Source organism: Telmatherina bonti (assembly GCF_933228915.1).
Source record: "Telmatherina bonti genome assembly, chromosome: 3".
NCBI classification, from domain to species: domain Eukaryota; kingdom Metazoa; phylum Chordata; class Actinopteri; order Atheriniformes; family Telmatherinidae; genus Telmatherina; species Telmatherina bonti.
Genome location: NC_136621.1, coordinates 35,656,070 through 35,670,633, shown reverse-complemented (window position 1 = coordinate 35,670,633; position 14,564 = coordinate 35,656,070). Strand labels below are relative to the sequence as shown.

General features: G+C 41.1%; 1 protein-coding gene across 2 annotated transcripts; it reads right to left on the bottom strand.

The window, feature by feature from the left end:
• Positions 1–518: 518 nt before the first annotated feature.
• Positions 519–12,024, bottom strand: fip1l1b (FIP1 like 1b). 2 transcript variants are annotated; one of them, XM_079264306.1, is made up of 15 exons: positions 11,773–12,024; positions 10,454–10,508; positions 9,550–9,619; positions 9,315–9,427; positions 8,262–8,326; positions 8,037–8,147; positions 7,689–7,819; positions 7,441–7,559; positions 6,531–6,630; positions 6,273–6,429; positions 6,099–6,180; positions 4,043–4,098; positions 3,682–3,871; positions 3,248–3,394; positions 519–1,025 (listed from the first exon to the last, which is right to left on the bottom strand). In XM_079264306.1, exons 1-15 carry the CDS (start codon positions 11,849–11,851, stop codon positions 881–883), a joined length of 1,620 nt encoding a protein of 539 aa, XP_079120432.1. In that variant the 5' UTR covers positions 11,852–12,024; the 3' UTR covers positions 519–880. The 2 variants fall into 2 exon arrangements, with proteins under 2 accessions (XP_079120432.1, XP_079120433.1); XM_079264307.1 differs by having other exon boundaries at positions 4,043–4,095.
• Positions 12,025–14,564: the final 2,540 nt, after the last annotated feature.

Below are 14,564 nucleotides of genomic sequence, written 5' to 3'. Positions count from 1 at the left end.
GCATCCTAACCAGATGTCTGATCCGCCTCATCTGGCATCTCTCGATGCGTTGGAGCAGCGGCTCTACTCTGAGCCCCTCCCGGATGACCGAGCTCATCACCCTATCTCTAAGGGAGAGCCCGGCCACCCTGCGGAGGAAACCCATTTCAGCTGCTCGTATTTGCAGTCTGGTTCTTTCAGTCACTGCCGACCGCTTATGACCGTAGGTGAAGGTAAGAACGTAGATGGAGTGGTAAATCGAGAACGTCAGCTTTTGGTTGAAATCAAATCAAATTAAAGATACTTTATTCACCTCCGAGGGGAAATTCAAGGTTCAACTCCTTCTTCACCATAACAGACCGCTGCAAAGTCTGCATCACTCAAAATGCTGCAATTTAAATTCGATTATAAAAGTTTCTTTCTTCTACAGACCATTATAAATAATTTGTGATCAACATTTAAGTGATATTAGATTTGGTGTTTTTAAAAAAAAAAAAAAAAAAGGTCACAAAAAGACATCTTATGAAAGGTGTTTTTTTTTTAATCGAACTCAACTGTCAGCTTTCTATAGATCTCCATACGGAACAAGAACAAAAGGACATCAAACAAACGATAAAAAGAAGAGTATCGGGCTGATCATCCTGACTATACAGAGAAATCTGACCTAATTCTTACCGAGAGAAGGGTTGGGAGAGGATGAAAAGTGACAGACTGATGCATCATACTTATAAGATGGATGAGGAGAGGAACACCCCTTTCACCTCCTGCTCTCCCATATCCACTCTGGTATTGATGGTGATGCAGGATGAAGAGGAGTGCAGATCGATGAAGAGGAGGGTGACATGATGCGTCCATGACTGCAGCGTTCCGTTTTGTCGTTTGTTCAAACAGAGAAGAAAGACTACTCCATGGCCTCCTGGTTCTCCTGGTCTGCCCCCATTTCCTCGCCGGCGTCCTTGCCTTCCTTGCTCCTCTTGCTCTTTTTGTGTTTGTGCCTCCGATGGCTGTCACCCTCCTCGCTGTCGTGCCTCCTCCGGCTGCTGCTGCTAATGGAAGGAGAAAGAAAAGGGGTGTTAAAATGACAAAGGTGGAGAGGGCAGGGGCGATCGAACTAAAGGGCAGATGCGGGAGGACAAGAGAAGGAGAAGAGATGCAAGATGGGAAACCAGGGAGACAAATAAAGATGGAGATCAATAGAGAAATAGAGACGGGACAAGAGGACACTGGATGACAAAGAGGGGCATGAAAGGAGTTTAGAAAATGAAGGAGGGGAAAAGTATTAAGCAGAGGACAAAGGTTGACAGGGAAACATTTCACTGATTAAATATTTATTAAGCCTCCATTTCAGTTGCTGCTGCTGTCACTGCCTTTCCTGTCTTATGCAGCAAAAATGCACCTCAAAGCCACGAAAAGCAGACGGGCATGTTAAAAATTCACTCAAGCCATGGCTGAGGAATAAGAGGCCATGACTGTCATTGACTAAAATCACTGAACATCACCACCTAGAGTCTGAAAACACGGCACAGTTGATGAGATTGGTTTTACTCAAAAAAATGCAGCATCGTTACCTGCTGGTCTAAAAGACGTGAAACAAAATAGTTCTTATGTCATCAGTCCTTCAAAGTCGGGACATGATATCCGATTTTAGCAGGAATCTAATATTCCTAATCTTTCCATCACTGAAAACAACCTGAGTGTAAGAAAATAAAAAGTTTTCCCTTGAGAGAAATAAAAATGACTCAACTGATTAATTTTCTGCATTTTCAAAAAAAACTGAAAGTAAAAACATACATGATATTCATTCAAGTATGAATCGTCCCAAATAAAAGTGATTTTTTCCATGAAATTAAATGGATGTAAAATACTTTATTTATGCAATGTTGCAGTAGAGTGTTTTTTTTAATGATACAGGTAGTCCTCGGGTTACACAGTCCTTGGGTTACGCAGTTCTCGACTTGCGCTGTTTAAATTTTACAACTCAATAAATAAATGTAATGAAAAAACAAAAAAAAGTTTTGAAGTTACGAGGATCCACATAAGCTCATATGACGTGTGATACGGAGGCTGAGACGATGCCTCGGTGCGTATTTTAATTGCCTATACTGTTTTTCTATTAATATGATGTATAATACGTTTATTTAGACAGTTATTTTAGTGATCAAGGGTGAAATATGGGCTATTTAAGAATTAAAAATCCAACTTGCGCGGAATTTCGGGTTACGTCGCTGCGGTAGGAGCAGAACTCGTTCATAAACCGAGGATCGCCTGTATATGAAATCACACTTTGTACTTTAAATGAACAAATCCTGCGCACAGATTTAACCAACCATCAACAAGCTGTTTTGTAGCTCAAGTGTTCGTTTTAAACCCTCAAAGAACCCTAATCTAGGTCAACGCGCCGTCAAGTTCCTTCTTTGCATCATAACTCTGAAAAGTTGTGGCATCATCACTTCTGAGTGTTCTTCTGCGTGTTTCCTGTGATGGTTTGCATTTCAGTGGTTATAAAACTCTGCACCACTTTATCTTCTAACAGTGTTTAAAGAAAAAGAACAAAGTATGAAAACAGTACGGTGGGGGGGGGGACTGAAACTCAACACACGGGACGTGTCAAACAGCAGCATCACGCTCTCTGATTGCTTATCTCCAAGAAATCTGATTGGTTAGAATACTGGAGGGAATTTTGGCATTTTCACTGCAGCGCAGACAGATAAAGCATGAAGGATGAAGAGTCGGGAGATTTTGACAGAAATCTTGCTGTTAACTCTACTTTACAGAAGAAAAAGACACCTCGGGTTCATCCTGTTTTAAAAACAATGAAACATCCTGGTGAATATCATCATGATGGCGGACGTCAACTGATCCGTGTCCAACTTGATCAGTCAGTGAAACGTTGACCGACTGGTTGAACAGCCGTGCAATAGCGACAAAAGCTCAACATTTTTCAGCTTTCTTGAGTCGCGTTGCACGCCCCCGTGTGCGCAAATGTCGCCTGTCGCTTGGCTGAAAGAGAGCAGCGACCATCGCCTCATTAACGCAAGCTTCACAGGAAATGAATGGAAAAGAAGCAACGTTGCTCTCTGCTGTGGTTTCTGTCCGGTACGGCAGCCGCTAACACCAGCATAACACACAGCAGGTGTGGAAAAATATGAACAAGCTTGTGGAAAAAGTGTGTAAATGATAAAAGTTATAAAAGTAAAACATTAAAAACACTGAGAAGAAAAAAAAAAAAAAAGACAAGGTTACTGCGACAGAGTGCATGCTAGCTTACCTGCGAGAGGACTTGTGGCGTCCCTCCTCTTTCTCTCTGTGTCGCCTCTCTCTGTGTCTTTCTTCTTTTTCTCGACTCGACCGGTCACGATGGCGCTCTCCGTATCCACGCTCCTGGTACTCACGGTAGCGATACCGCTCCTCATCACTATGGCAACAGACAGGACAAGAACGCTCTTTATTCCACAAACCCTATAACAAGCTGGTGTTACTACCAGGGAATAAACTTGTTCACACATTTCTATCAAGGCTAGATGCATTTGGTAAAAGACCTTGATTTCTATGACTACTAAAGGGTTTGTATGTGTTATGCTACAGAAATTAGCTCTACATGTTTAAAAGAATACCAACGTGACATTTAATACACTGCACAGGATCAGCAGCAGCATTAACCTGCAATATATATCATGTTATGTGTGTGTTTCCTCCTCTGACCTGGTGTAGCCAATAGCTGAAGGGCTATGCTCCCTCTCTCGCTCCCGCTCATGCGTCCTCTCCCTGGGTCTGTCTCTGTCTTTGTCTCTCTTATCATCTCGACGCGGATAGTAGTCCCACGGCTTGGCGTTGTCCATCATTGGGGGCCAAGGAGGAGGTACACCTCCAGCGATGGGTGGCGGGTAAGCACCTGGAAAGATGCAGGAAATTTTCCGTATTGATGGAAATCCAATGATGTGAATTCCCAAACATCTAAAATGTGTTTTTTTACATTTGTTCATTGTTACATCAAATCTTTTACAAAGTGGAAGTATTTAGTGCTTATATGTTAGAAAAGCCAACGTGCTGCAGAGCTTTTTACCTTGAGGAAATGGGTACGGGGGCACAGAACGCCCATCGTAACCTCCAGGGTGGCTGCTGTGGAAACAGAGGATGTTAGAGAAGCTGCAGCATTTTCACCCTATTGCACTTCACAAGTGTATAAACAGCACATGTGAAACATGACAGCATCTTGAGAGGACAGCGTGTCACTGTGTACTTCCATCACAACCATGTGTCATGCTTTAGTAAAGACAAACTGCAAGCAGTAGAAGACAATGTCTCTACAAAAATCACAGCACAGGACACAATCCTGACCTGAGCATTAACAATGACACGAGGCCGGAAAAGTTGTTTTTCACCCAGTCCGGTATCATGTCTGTTGTGCCACCAGGAGCAACACTGTCATCGTTAGTTTCAACTTGGTTTATACTGGATTTAACAAACTCACTGATTCCAACATAGAGCAACTTAATCTATTTTTCATTCCCCTTTATCCTGTTCAGAGTAGCAGCTGGGATACAAAGTGGACAGGATACCAGTCATTCACAGGGTGAGAGGAGAGCATTTTTCTCCCTTCTAATGTAAGGTGACTAGCAAACAACTTTGTGGTTAAAGCTCCACTGTCAGCAGACAAGATGCGGATCATAAATCTTTAAGCTTGGGCGCTCCCTTACCCTGTACACAGACTGGGAGTTAGTGGTGCGAAGGCATAAGTAAACTGTTGGGTTAACTAGCGAGATAGATAGATAGATATGGTTTTACAGCGAGAAGCTGTTTGAATGATTTCAGTATCAGTATGTCCACGAACAGAGTTTTAATTGGGTTTAATTGGGTCGGCGCAGAGTCCGCATTACTGCAGATGCCGCACCGATCCATCTGTCGATCTCGCGCTCCATCCTTCCCTCACTCGTGAACAAGACCCCGAGATATTTAAACTCCTCCACTTGAGGCAGGACCTCACTCCTGACCCGGAGAGGACAATCCACCCTATTCCGGCTGAGGACCATGGTCTCAGATTTGGAGGTGCTGATTCTCATCCCAGCCGCTTCACACTCTGCAGTGAATCGCTCAAGTAAGAGCTGGAGATCACGACCAGATGAAGCCAACAGGACCACGTCATCCGCAAAAAGCAGGGACCCAATCCTGAGGCCACCAAGTCGGATCCCCTCAACCCCTCGGCTGCGCCTAGAAATTCTGTCCATATAAGTTATGAACAGAATCGGTGATAAAGGGCAGCCTTGGCGGAGTCCAACCCTCACCGGAAACGAATCCGACTTACTACCGGCAATGCGGACCAAGCTCTGACACCTGTCGTACAGGGACCGGACAGCTCGTACAAGGGGGTCCGGTACCCCATACTCCCGGAGTACCCCCCACAGGAGCCCCCGGGGGACACGGTCGAATGCCTTCTCCAGGTCCACAAAGCACATGTAGACTGGCTGGGCAAACTCCCATGCCCCCTCCAGGACCCCAAAGAGGGTCTAGAGCTGGTCCACTGTTCCGCGACCAGGACGAAAACCACACTGCTCCTCCTCAATCCAGGATTCAACAATCCGGCGGACCCTCCTCTCCAGGACCCCTGAATAGACCTTACCAGGGAGGCTGAGGAGTGTGATTCCCCTGTAATTGGAACACACCCTCCGGTCCCCCTTCTTAAAAAGGGGGACCACCACCCCAGTCTGCCAATCCAGTGGTACCGCCCCCGATGTCCACGCGATGCTGCAGAGGCGTGTCAGCCAAGACAGCCCCACAGCATCCAGAGCCTTAAGGAACTCCAGGCGGATCTCATCCACCCCCGGGGCCTTGCCGCCAAGGAGCTTTTTGACCACCTCAGCGACTTCAGCCCCAGAGATAGGAGTGTCCACCCCTGAGTCCCCCAGCTCTGCTCCCTCATGGGAAGACGAAGATGAAGATGGAAAAACACAAAAAGAAAAAATAAGACATGAAGACGTAAAAGAATAAAAAGAAAAGGATGAAGTGAAGAAGAAGAAAAGTGATTTGTTCCAGACGATGATGACTGATAATAATAATTACAAATAATTCATTTAATCTCAACTCTTGCTTTCTTTAAGTGCACGTGGTAATATATGCATTACCTGTCCATAGTGGGGATTAGAGAAGGAGGAGGACCACTGGTTGGAGGAGGAAAACCAGGAGGAGGGACAGTGATGGGTAACCCTGTGTGGTGGAGTGTGAGAGAGAACATGAACAAGTTTAAAAAAAACTGCAGATGCATGCAGACGGAGAATTACAGAAGCAGCTAAACTCACTGGGTGGGGGTATGAGTGGAGGCGCAGTGCTGACGTTGGGCGGCGGAGGAAGAAACGGAGGTGGAGGTATGTTTGGAGGAAGTGGTCCAGGAGGGAAGAACGTGGGAATCTTAGCTGCAGCTGGTTCAGCATCCGATGTCGAGTGTTCAGAAATCACCTGACAACGGACAGGAGATGACACTGTGATCGAACCCGTCAAGAGCCGTTTTGTGTTGTTTTTTTTTTACTCAAACTGTTAAAAAATGTTGCTTCTTGTACCTGGATATTGTTGCCATCTAGATTGTGTCTGCGCCGGCCTTCAACTCTGCTGATTGTGGCCATCTGTCCACCGATCACATCTATGGTGCCGCTAGTCTTCCTGGAAAAACAATTTCAAAAACAGACATCAAGGTTAGAAAAAAAAAAAGAAAGACTACATCTACCCATCTGTCACCAGTTAATCATCTGTAAAAAGGTCACGGCTAAACAACCACAGTAAAGTTTCATTACAGGCGTCGTACTTCAGTCGATCAAAGCCAGGACACTAAATCGATCGCACCCCAACAGATGCATTAAGACTCATTATACCATGGTCAGTGAGAATTCAAATGACAGCTGGCGTGCATTATTTTGTATAAACGCATACGTAGTTCAGCGAGTTAAATCACTATAATACCCCTCTGTTACGGGGCGTCACCATAGCAACGCGTTAATCAGCTGGTTCAGATCAGTTAACAGGTGAATGAGAGAAATGCGCTGTAGCTTCACTGCTGTTGTTTGGTATAAAAAGTACATTAAGGCCATCATAAAATAGTTCTAATACTTTAGCATATTTATCAAGTGTTAAAAAAGAAAGTGTTAAATAATAATAAGCGTCCCAAAGAAATACAAATTTGTTATACAATGTTTACTGTGTGCGACCATGGCATAAGCGGATTAAACAACTCGGAACTGTGCATTAAATGCTTATAACACACTTCACGGAGGAAGTCCGCTCCGTGCCGCGATGTTCTCAACTCCGCGTCGTACATTATAACCGTCTAATGCGCGGCTCCTCGTTGTTTAATCCTTACATGACACATCAGCATGTATATGAAATATTTAGTCAATAAAATCATTTCTGCTTTTGTTTAACTTTATAGTAAAGCTGATTTCCCTAGTAAGACACCTCATAAAAGAGAAGAGTTACCTGGTGATCTGACTGGCAGCAGATTTGTACAGGCTGACCGGAGATGTGAAGTCTGCCTTGGAGGTGTGAACAGGCAAACTGGACAGATCCTTGTCATTTCCTGTCCTTCCCTGTTGAACCTACAGAAAAAGGTGAAATAAACTGCATCACAGCAAGCAGTGACTTCTGATGGTAAAATACAGTCAGAGAATGGAGACTTGACAGAGATGCTTCAGAAGAAAAAGACACATTAAGTCTTTGTATCTCACTGTGATTTTGCTCGTCACTGAGCCGACTGTAGAGACCTCTAGACCCATTCGAAGTCTTTTCTGTTTCTCACAGTAAGCTTTCCAGGTGTCCTCATTAAAGCCGTAGTTGAAATAGTCAGAAAGATCCGCTCCTACACACAGAAACACACCCTTTGTAAAACACCTGAGCTCCAACATGGAGGCATTTTTTTCCTGCACCAAATGTAAGTTTAAGCTCTTGTTTCTTATAGTTATGACACACTGTGTTAAAGCTGAGATGTAATCTGTAAAAGCAAAAACTGCAGCTGCCGGAAGGCGAGCACGCGCATATACACATATACAAACACACACACACACACACACACACACCTGGCTTTCTCCAGGGTTTCTCTTCAAAGGACTCCATGTCCACCTCCAGCACTGGAACTCCATTAATATTCCCGGGCGCATCCAGATCCACTCCCTTCAGCTTTGCAGCAACTGGAATAAACAACAGATGTTACTGCAGACTTTTACAAGAAGAAAAAAAGGCTGAACTTATTAGTTTACAGTAAAAACAGAAAAAGGATTGGTTTAAACAATTAAGGGAGATACCTTGACCATACGGTCTGGAGCCTGTTGTTTTTATGTTGAGGTTGACAGGCGGCGCTCCATAAGTCCTGAGAGGGAGAAAAAAATTACCAGAGTTGTTTATCTGACAGTGAAGTACAACAACAAGAAATAGTGCTGCATCATTCTGGGAAAAACTGACCCTGCCATATATGAAGAAATACAGAAATGTTTAAAGGATGACTTGAACAGCACTTTAAAGACGCATTACATAACTTTTTTTTACCTTAAAACTCCACGTTCTGGATTTGTTCGATGACACAGTGACTTTCTGTAGTTTTTGCAGATTAAATTTAAGACTGGTCATTTTCACCCATCTAATAATTAAGATATGTTTAAGGGCTGTTTTCAAACTGATCAATAATTTAAATCTTGTTATTTAAACCCTGGCTTTAGTTCAATACTCGCTATAAGTCTTTCTTACAGCCTCTTGACAGAGTTTTGGCTTATTCTGTTTCTTCAGTTCTTCCTGACTCATCCTCTTGTTTTCTGTGAAGCTCCAAGTGTCTGAACTGGGAAAATTCCTCTGGTGTTTTACAGTCAGAGACTTTTCTGGAAACTGAGTAGCATCTAAGGTAGGTAGTACACAAAACTGGGGTTTTTCTGCATGTGAGCATTTCTTGTTTTTTTTTTTTTTACAGTTGCATGTTGCATTTCTTCAACTGCTCACCATCAGGATAAACAACCACTGACTGCCAGACTCCAGCATTACCCATTCAGCTAATTCATGAAAGAACTGTCAGTGAAAAGAATTTGGATCAGATATTTGGTATTACTTTAGATTTTTCTGGAAATGTGAACAATTCTTGGAGCAACTTAATTAATTTCTCATGTTCACTACTAGAAACATAAAAAGAGTAAAGCATTTACCCACACCTACATACAATAAAAACCTAACAATTAAATCTGGTAGAAATATTCTGTCTTTGTTAATAAAAGAAATTCTATCTTGCATTTACCATCCAGTCAACAGCTGCTCATCCCATGTACCGGACTTAAAGCAGCATCTTTAAACATCCCAATATAACTCAAACTTACGTGTACTGTGGTGCTCCAGTTTTAATGTCTCCAATGGTGACACGAACATCATCGTCATCATCATCGCTATCACTGTCACTCTCCACATCCTCACCAGCAGCTTCTCCTGTGCCCTAAAAGTACCGGGGGGGGGGGGGGGGGGGGGCACAAAAGTTAAAAGATGAGAACCTGGAAAGGTCAGAAAGTAACAGATTCAGGGGGGTTAAAACAAGCAAAACAAACAAGGACCACTTACTTCCGAGGCTACTCCATTTCCTGTTGCATGTGCAGCAGCAGTATCATCTGTTGAAGTCTCAGTGGGCGCACTACAATTTAAATACAGTTAGAATTCATATATATTTTGGGTTTTTTTCTAAATTTCAAACACATAAAACAAATATTATACACATCGTCCACTAAAAGTAGGAATAATATAAAACATAACAACCAGATTTATTATTGAAGAAACCCTTTTCTGTTAGGATACGCTGTTACAGCAAACAACTAGGACATACCAATACATCATATATGCTTTTTGTGAATGCAAAACCTTCAAGTTTTATTAAGCAACAGAACAAGAGGTGCGGTTCAGAGAGGAGATAACACATGCTGCAAAAGTAGTTTATGGGCCCACTCAATTTTATGCCTTTTAGTTTTTAAACTGCGTATACATGTATATTGAAATTCCAATTCCAAATAACTACAGTCAACTTTTGCAAGAGGAAATAAGCAAATGCTTGCAATTTCCTTATCTAAGGCTATAATTACTCAGGCTACGTAAACAAATGGTTATGCCACATCAAAATCAGCATATATTTTACTCTTATCAAAATATCATAACAAGAAAAATACATTGCAAAATAATTTTATATTACCTAAAGAAGAGTCTGTGAACTTTAAGTTACTTTAAACTTTAGTTAGTAGTGTTTGTGATGTTGATTTGTTGTATTAAACTGCATTGGCTTTATCAGAGTGTGGCACATTATTGATCATGTAGTGAAGTGGATGATCCATTAATCTGGACGCTAAGCAACTGGTGTGTATTAAGTTCTTAGATACTTGTGGATGCATGTCCTAAGAAACTTTGATAATCTTTAGACAGGTCTTAGTTTTTATTTTGTGCCACATGTATTTCTCTTATATGTTTGAGTAGATGATACCCGACAGCAGCGTTCAGTTTGGCTTCTTCATCTTCCTCTTTGCTTTCAGATTCATCTGAAATGAAGGCAAGACAAGTTTATTTGTACAGCACCTTTCATGGACAAGACAATTCAAAGTGCTTTACATTAAACATTAAAAGCATTAAAAAAAAGCATAAAAGAAAATACAAATCACAAAATCCCAATAAAATAAATTATATTAGAATAATTAAAAGCTGAATTAATTAAAAGTTACTGTGCAGATGTCATGCATAGGTGCATGAGAAAAAGAAATGTTTTCAACCTGGATTTCAAAATTTCTACATTTGGTGAAAGTTTATTCTCCACTGGCAGATTGTTCCACTTGTTTGCAGCGTAACAGCTAAATGCTGCTTCTCCACGTTTGGTCTGGACTCTGGTCTGGACTAGTTGAGTCTTTGGATCGAAGACCTCTGTTTGGTTTATATTCTCTGAACATATCCCAGATGTATTCTGGTCCTAAACCATTCTGGGATTTGTAAACGATCAGCAGGGTTTTGAAATCTATCCTGTGATTGGCTGAAAACCAGTGTAAAGATTTTAAAACTGGTGTGATGTGTTCAGAGCTCTTAGTCCTATTAAAGCTCTAGCAGCAGAATTCTGGATGAGCTGCAGATGTTTAATACTCTTTTTAGAAAGTCCTGTTAAAACACCATTACGGTCTGCTGGAGATGAATGCATGGATGAGATTCTCCTGATCGTCCTGGGAGACTAAAGTTTTAATTCTGTTTATGTTTCTCCGTCGGTAAAAAGCTTCTTACTGACAGCTTTTATGTGGCTGCTGAAAGTCAGATTGAGTCTATCAACACTACAAGGTTACAAACTTGAAACGCCACTCTTGCTTCAATTCAGTTCAATTCAAGTTCGATTGAGTACACAGAATCCAGGTCCATAGAAATAGACAAATAAAATCATATAGTAAAAAATAAAAGGTAAATACAACATGACAAGAAGTGCAATGCAAGAAGAATTACAACTTTTAACGTTCTTTAACTTCATAGCTGTTCACATTTATGAAGTAATTAAAGTCTAAATTGATCAAAAAAAGACTAAATAATAGGATGCAGTTATAAATAATATGAATAATTCGTTGTTTAAGTTGTGCTTTATTCTATTTTACTGCTGGAGGCCGACAATAGCAAAGAGGCGCTGTTAGCTTAGCTTAGCTAAGCTTCCCGGCTAACGGCTCAGTCTCTTAGCATTCTGATAGTTACTGGTAAAACCTTCATCAACATAGCAGTTAATACATCAAGTTTCTTCTCTTTAGGTTGTGTTTGCAGACAGTATCTGGTTGTTTTTACCTCCATACAACCATTCCTCCTCCTCATCTCCAGCGCTGGCATCAGTGGTGGTTGTTTTGTCCGCTTCCTCCGCTGACATGTTTAGCTAACACTAAGCACTACAGCAACCACAATAACTTTCAATAAAAACCCCAATAAGCGTATTAATACGAGCACATTCGCTTCCTTTACCAGGGAAAACTAGCTGGATACACAAATTAGTACTTTATATATTCATTTTCAACCTTTGCAAGGCGGCGTGATCCCGGAAGTGACTGCAGCTGGCGTCCCGCTAAGGTCACAATGTCGGAGCAGAAAAATAGAGCGCCCCCTTCTGGACAAGAGGACCCAGCGCGTCACTGCCCGGACTGACTGTTGGTCATGTGACTACCTGTTAGGGCTGTGACGATACCTTTTTTGTACCGATTCGATTCGATTCCGATTTTTTTTGGGTGCCGATTCGATTTAAATAGCGATTCTCACAATTCTTTGATGTTGCTGATTTTTGTAGATTAAAAACAAAATATATGTATAAAACTTATTTTATTGCTTGTAATTTTTTTAAATTTCAATCAGAAAGAAACAACACAGTAGCCAGATCATCATTCTGCTGCTATAACGCCCCAGAAGACAAGTAAAAAGATCAATAAAAACAATAAAAATGACAAAAATTTTATAATGGATTATTTTGATTTGTTTGAAAGAAAAAAAAAGATTTTTTAACAAAAAATCTATTTTAAAATTGTGAAGCAAAAAAATCCTGATTTTCGTTTTTTCGATTCGATTTTCCCACCCCTACTACCTGTACCTACTTAACAGGGCCGGATTAAAAATGCACAGGTCCCTGGGCCCAGAGTGTTCAACGGGCCACCTTCCCCACCACAACATTGTGAAAATTGTGAATGATACATTGTGAAATGACATTTCTAACATCTCTCAGCCAGTGGTGCCAATAGCAACACACTGGAGACTGTGGTGTAACTATCTGGCTTTTATATACATTTTGTTTTATGTCCAAACTGCTGGTATTTTCCCTACCTGGGCCCCACATGGCGCTCAAGTAGGAATGGGCCCTTGGGCCTGTGCCCATAATGCACATTGGATAATCCGGTCTTGCTACTTTATCGAATTTGTTGTTCCAGAAGCAAATATAACGACACACAGAGTAATTACATCTCTAAACAGTGTCCTCTGGAGTCCAAAGACAACAAACTCAGTTTTGTCTAAGGTTTTAGAAGAAGAGTAATTCAAAGTCCCCTAGACCTTTATCATTAAAACATATTTGTAATCTGACAAACTGATTGGTTTTGTGTGTAAGTATAGCTGAGTTTGTTGCAATAAAAGTGTATGCCATGCCTTAAAGAACATGTACACTGTGAAAAGCATCAGTCCAAGCAGAGAACCATGAGGAACTCCATGTCTTACTGCGGTGTTTGAAAAAGAGTTATTATTTACACAAAGAAACTAGAATCTCTGACATAAATTTGATTTGCACCATGCCTAATACAGTTTATAAACAGTTCCTTTGGGCTGCATGATGGTGTTAGTAGCCTCACAGCATAAAGGTTTCTGGTTCAAGCCTCAGCTAATGAGGAGTAAAAAGAAGGATCTTTTTGAGTGGAGTTTACATGTTTTCGCTGTTGGTTCTCGCCTTATTATGTGTTAGGTTAACAGGTCTCTCTTGTTATAGACACTGTGTATCTCAGTGGGATTTTTTTGTATAGTTAAAAGATAGATTGGGGGGGAAAAAAATCCAATAAAATGTTTAAACCTCAGCAACAGTGTGTTGATAGATGGTATCATGTGTACCACTGAGATCCAGCAGCACAAGTGTATACAGGAGTATCTGCGGCCATTAGACGGTCATTAGTAACATTCAATAGTGCTACTGTTTGCTCTGAATCTTGACTGAAAATGCACATGTGCTCTAAATGTAAATTACATATGTGACAAATAGCCTAAAGGTGCGAATGTGTGACTTAAAAGAGCTCTTAGCAGATTCAAAACAAGAAGATGGCATGGCAAAATGGTACAGAACAGATTTAGAAAGATGCTAAACAAAAACACTAAAGATGGCCACAGATGAATATTAAACAACACTATATTCAGAATGAACAACAATGCAATATTAATTACAATAAAACCATACATTTAGTCCCCTCAAAAAAAGAACAGACTGCTAAATAAAATTACATTTAAAAAAGACTTAACAACACTTATGTTTACTGCAGTCTCTCTGTATCGTTTCTTTCAGTTCTGTAAGCATGTGGGGGCCTTTTACAAGTCTCTAGGGGCCTGTTTGCTCCATGGATATCTGTCTGCTTCCATCTTTTCATCTGTTTTCCTGTAAGAGTGGGAGAATTTATGCCTAACGTATCAACATAACTGATATTAAAGCTAATTTTGAGCTCTGAGAAAAGTGTCAAAATGACCAAACATGGACCAGATTTAACTACATATCAAATTAACAATAGTCAAAGAAATGTTTCATAGTTGACATATTAGGAGACAACCTTGAAATATTGTCTGCACTGCTTTAAATGATGACGTATCTCTCACCTTTATGGGATGGGACATGAGCTCCACCTAACAAAAAATTATCAGTACTCATATCAATATTAGTAATCTAGGCTGTGCTTTACTTTGTGTACGCTTCACCCACGCATTCTCTCCACAGGGATTAACAACATGGATGGGAAAAGCTGGAGGAGCTTAACTGTGTTCTTATGTAAACAAAGGACAGACTTTTTCTCACAACACTGCGTACGTGTCAGAGATAATGTGACAAACAACTGTGCTTTATCTAAATGAAA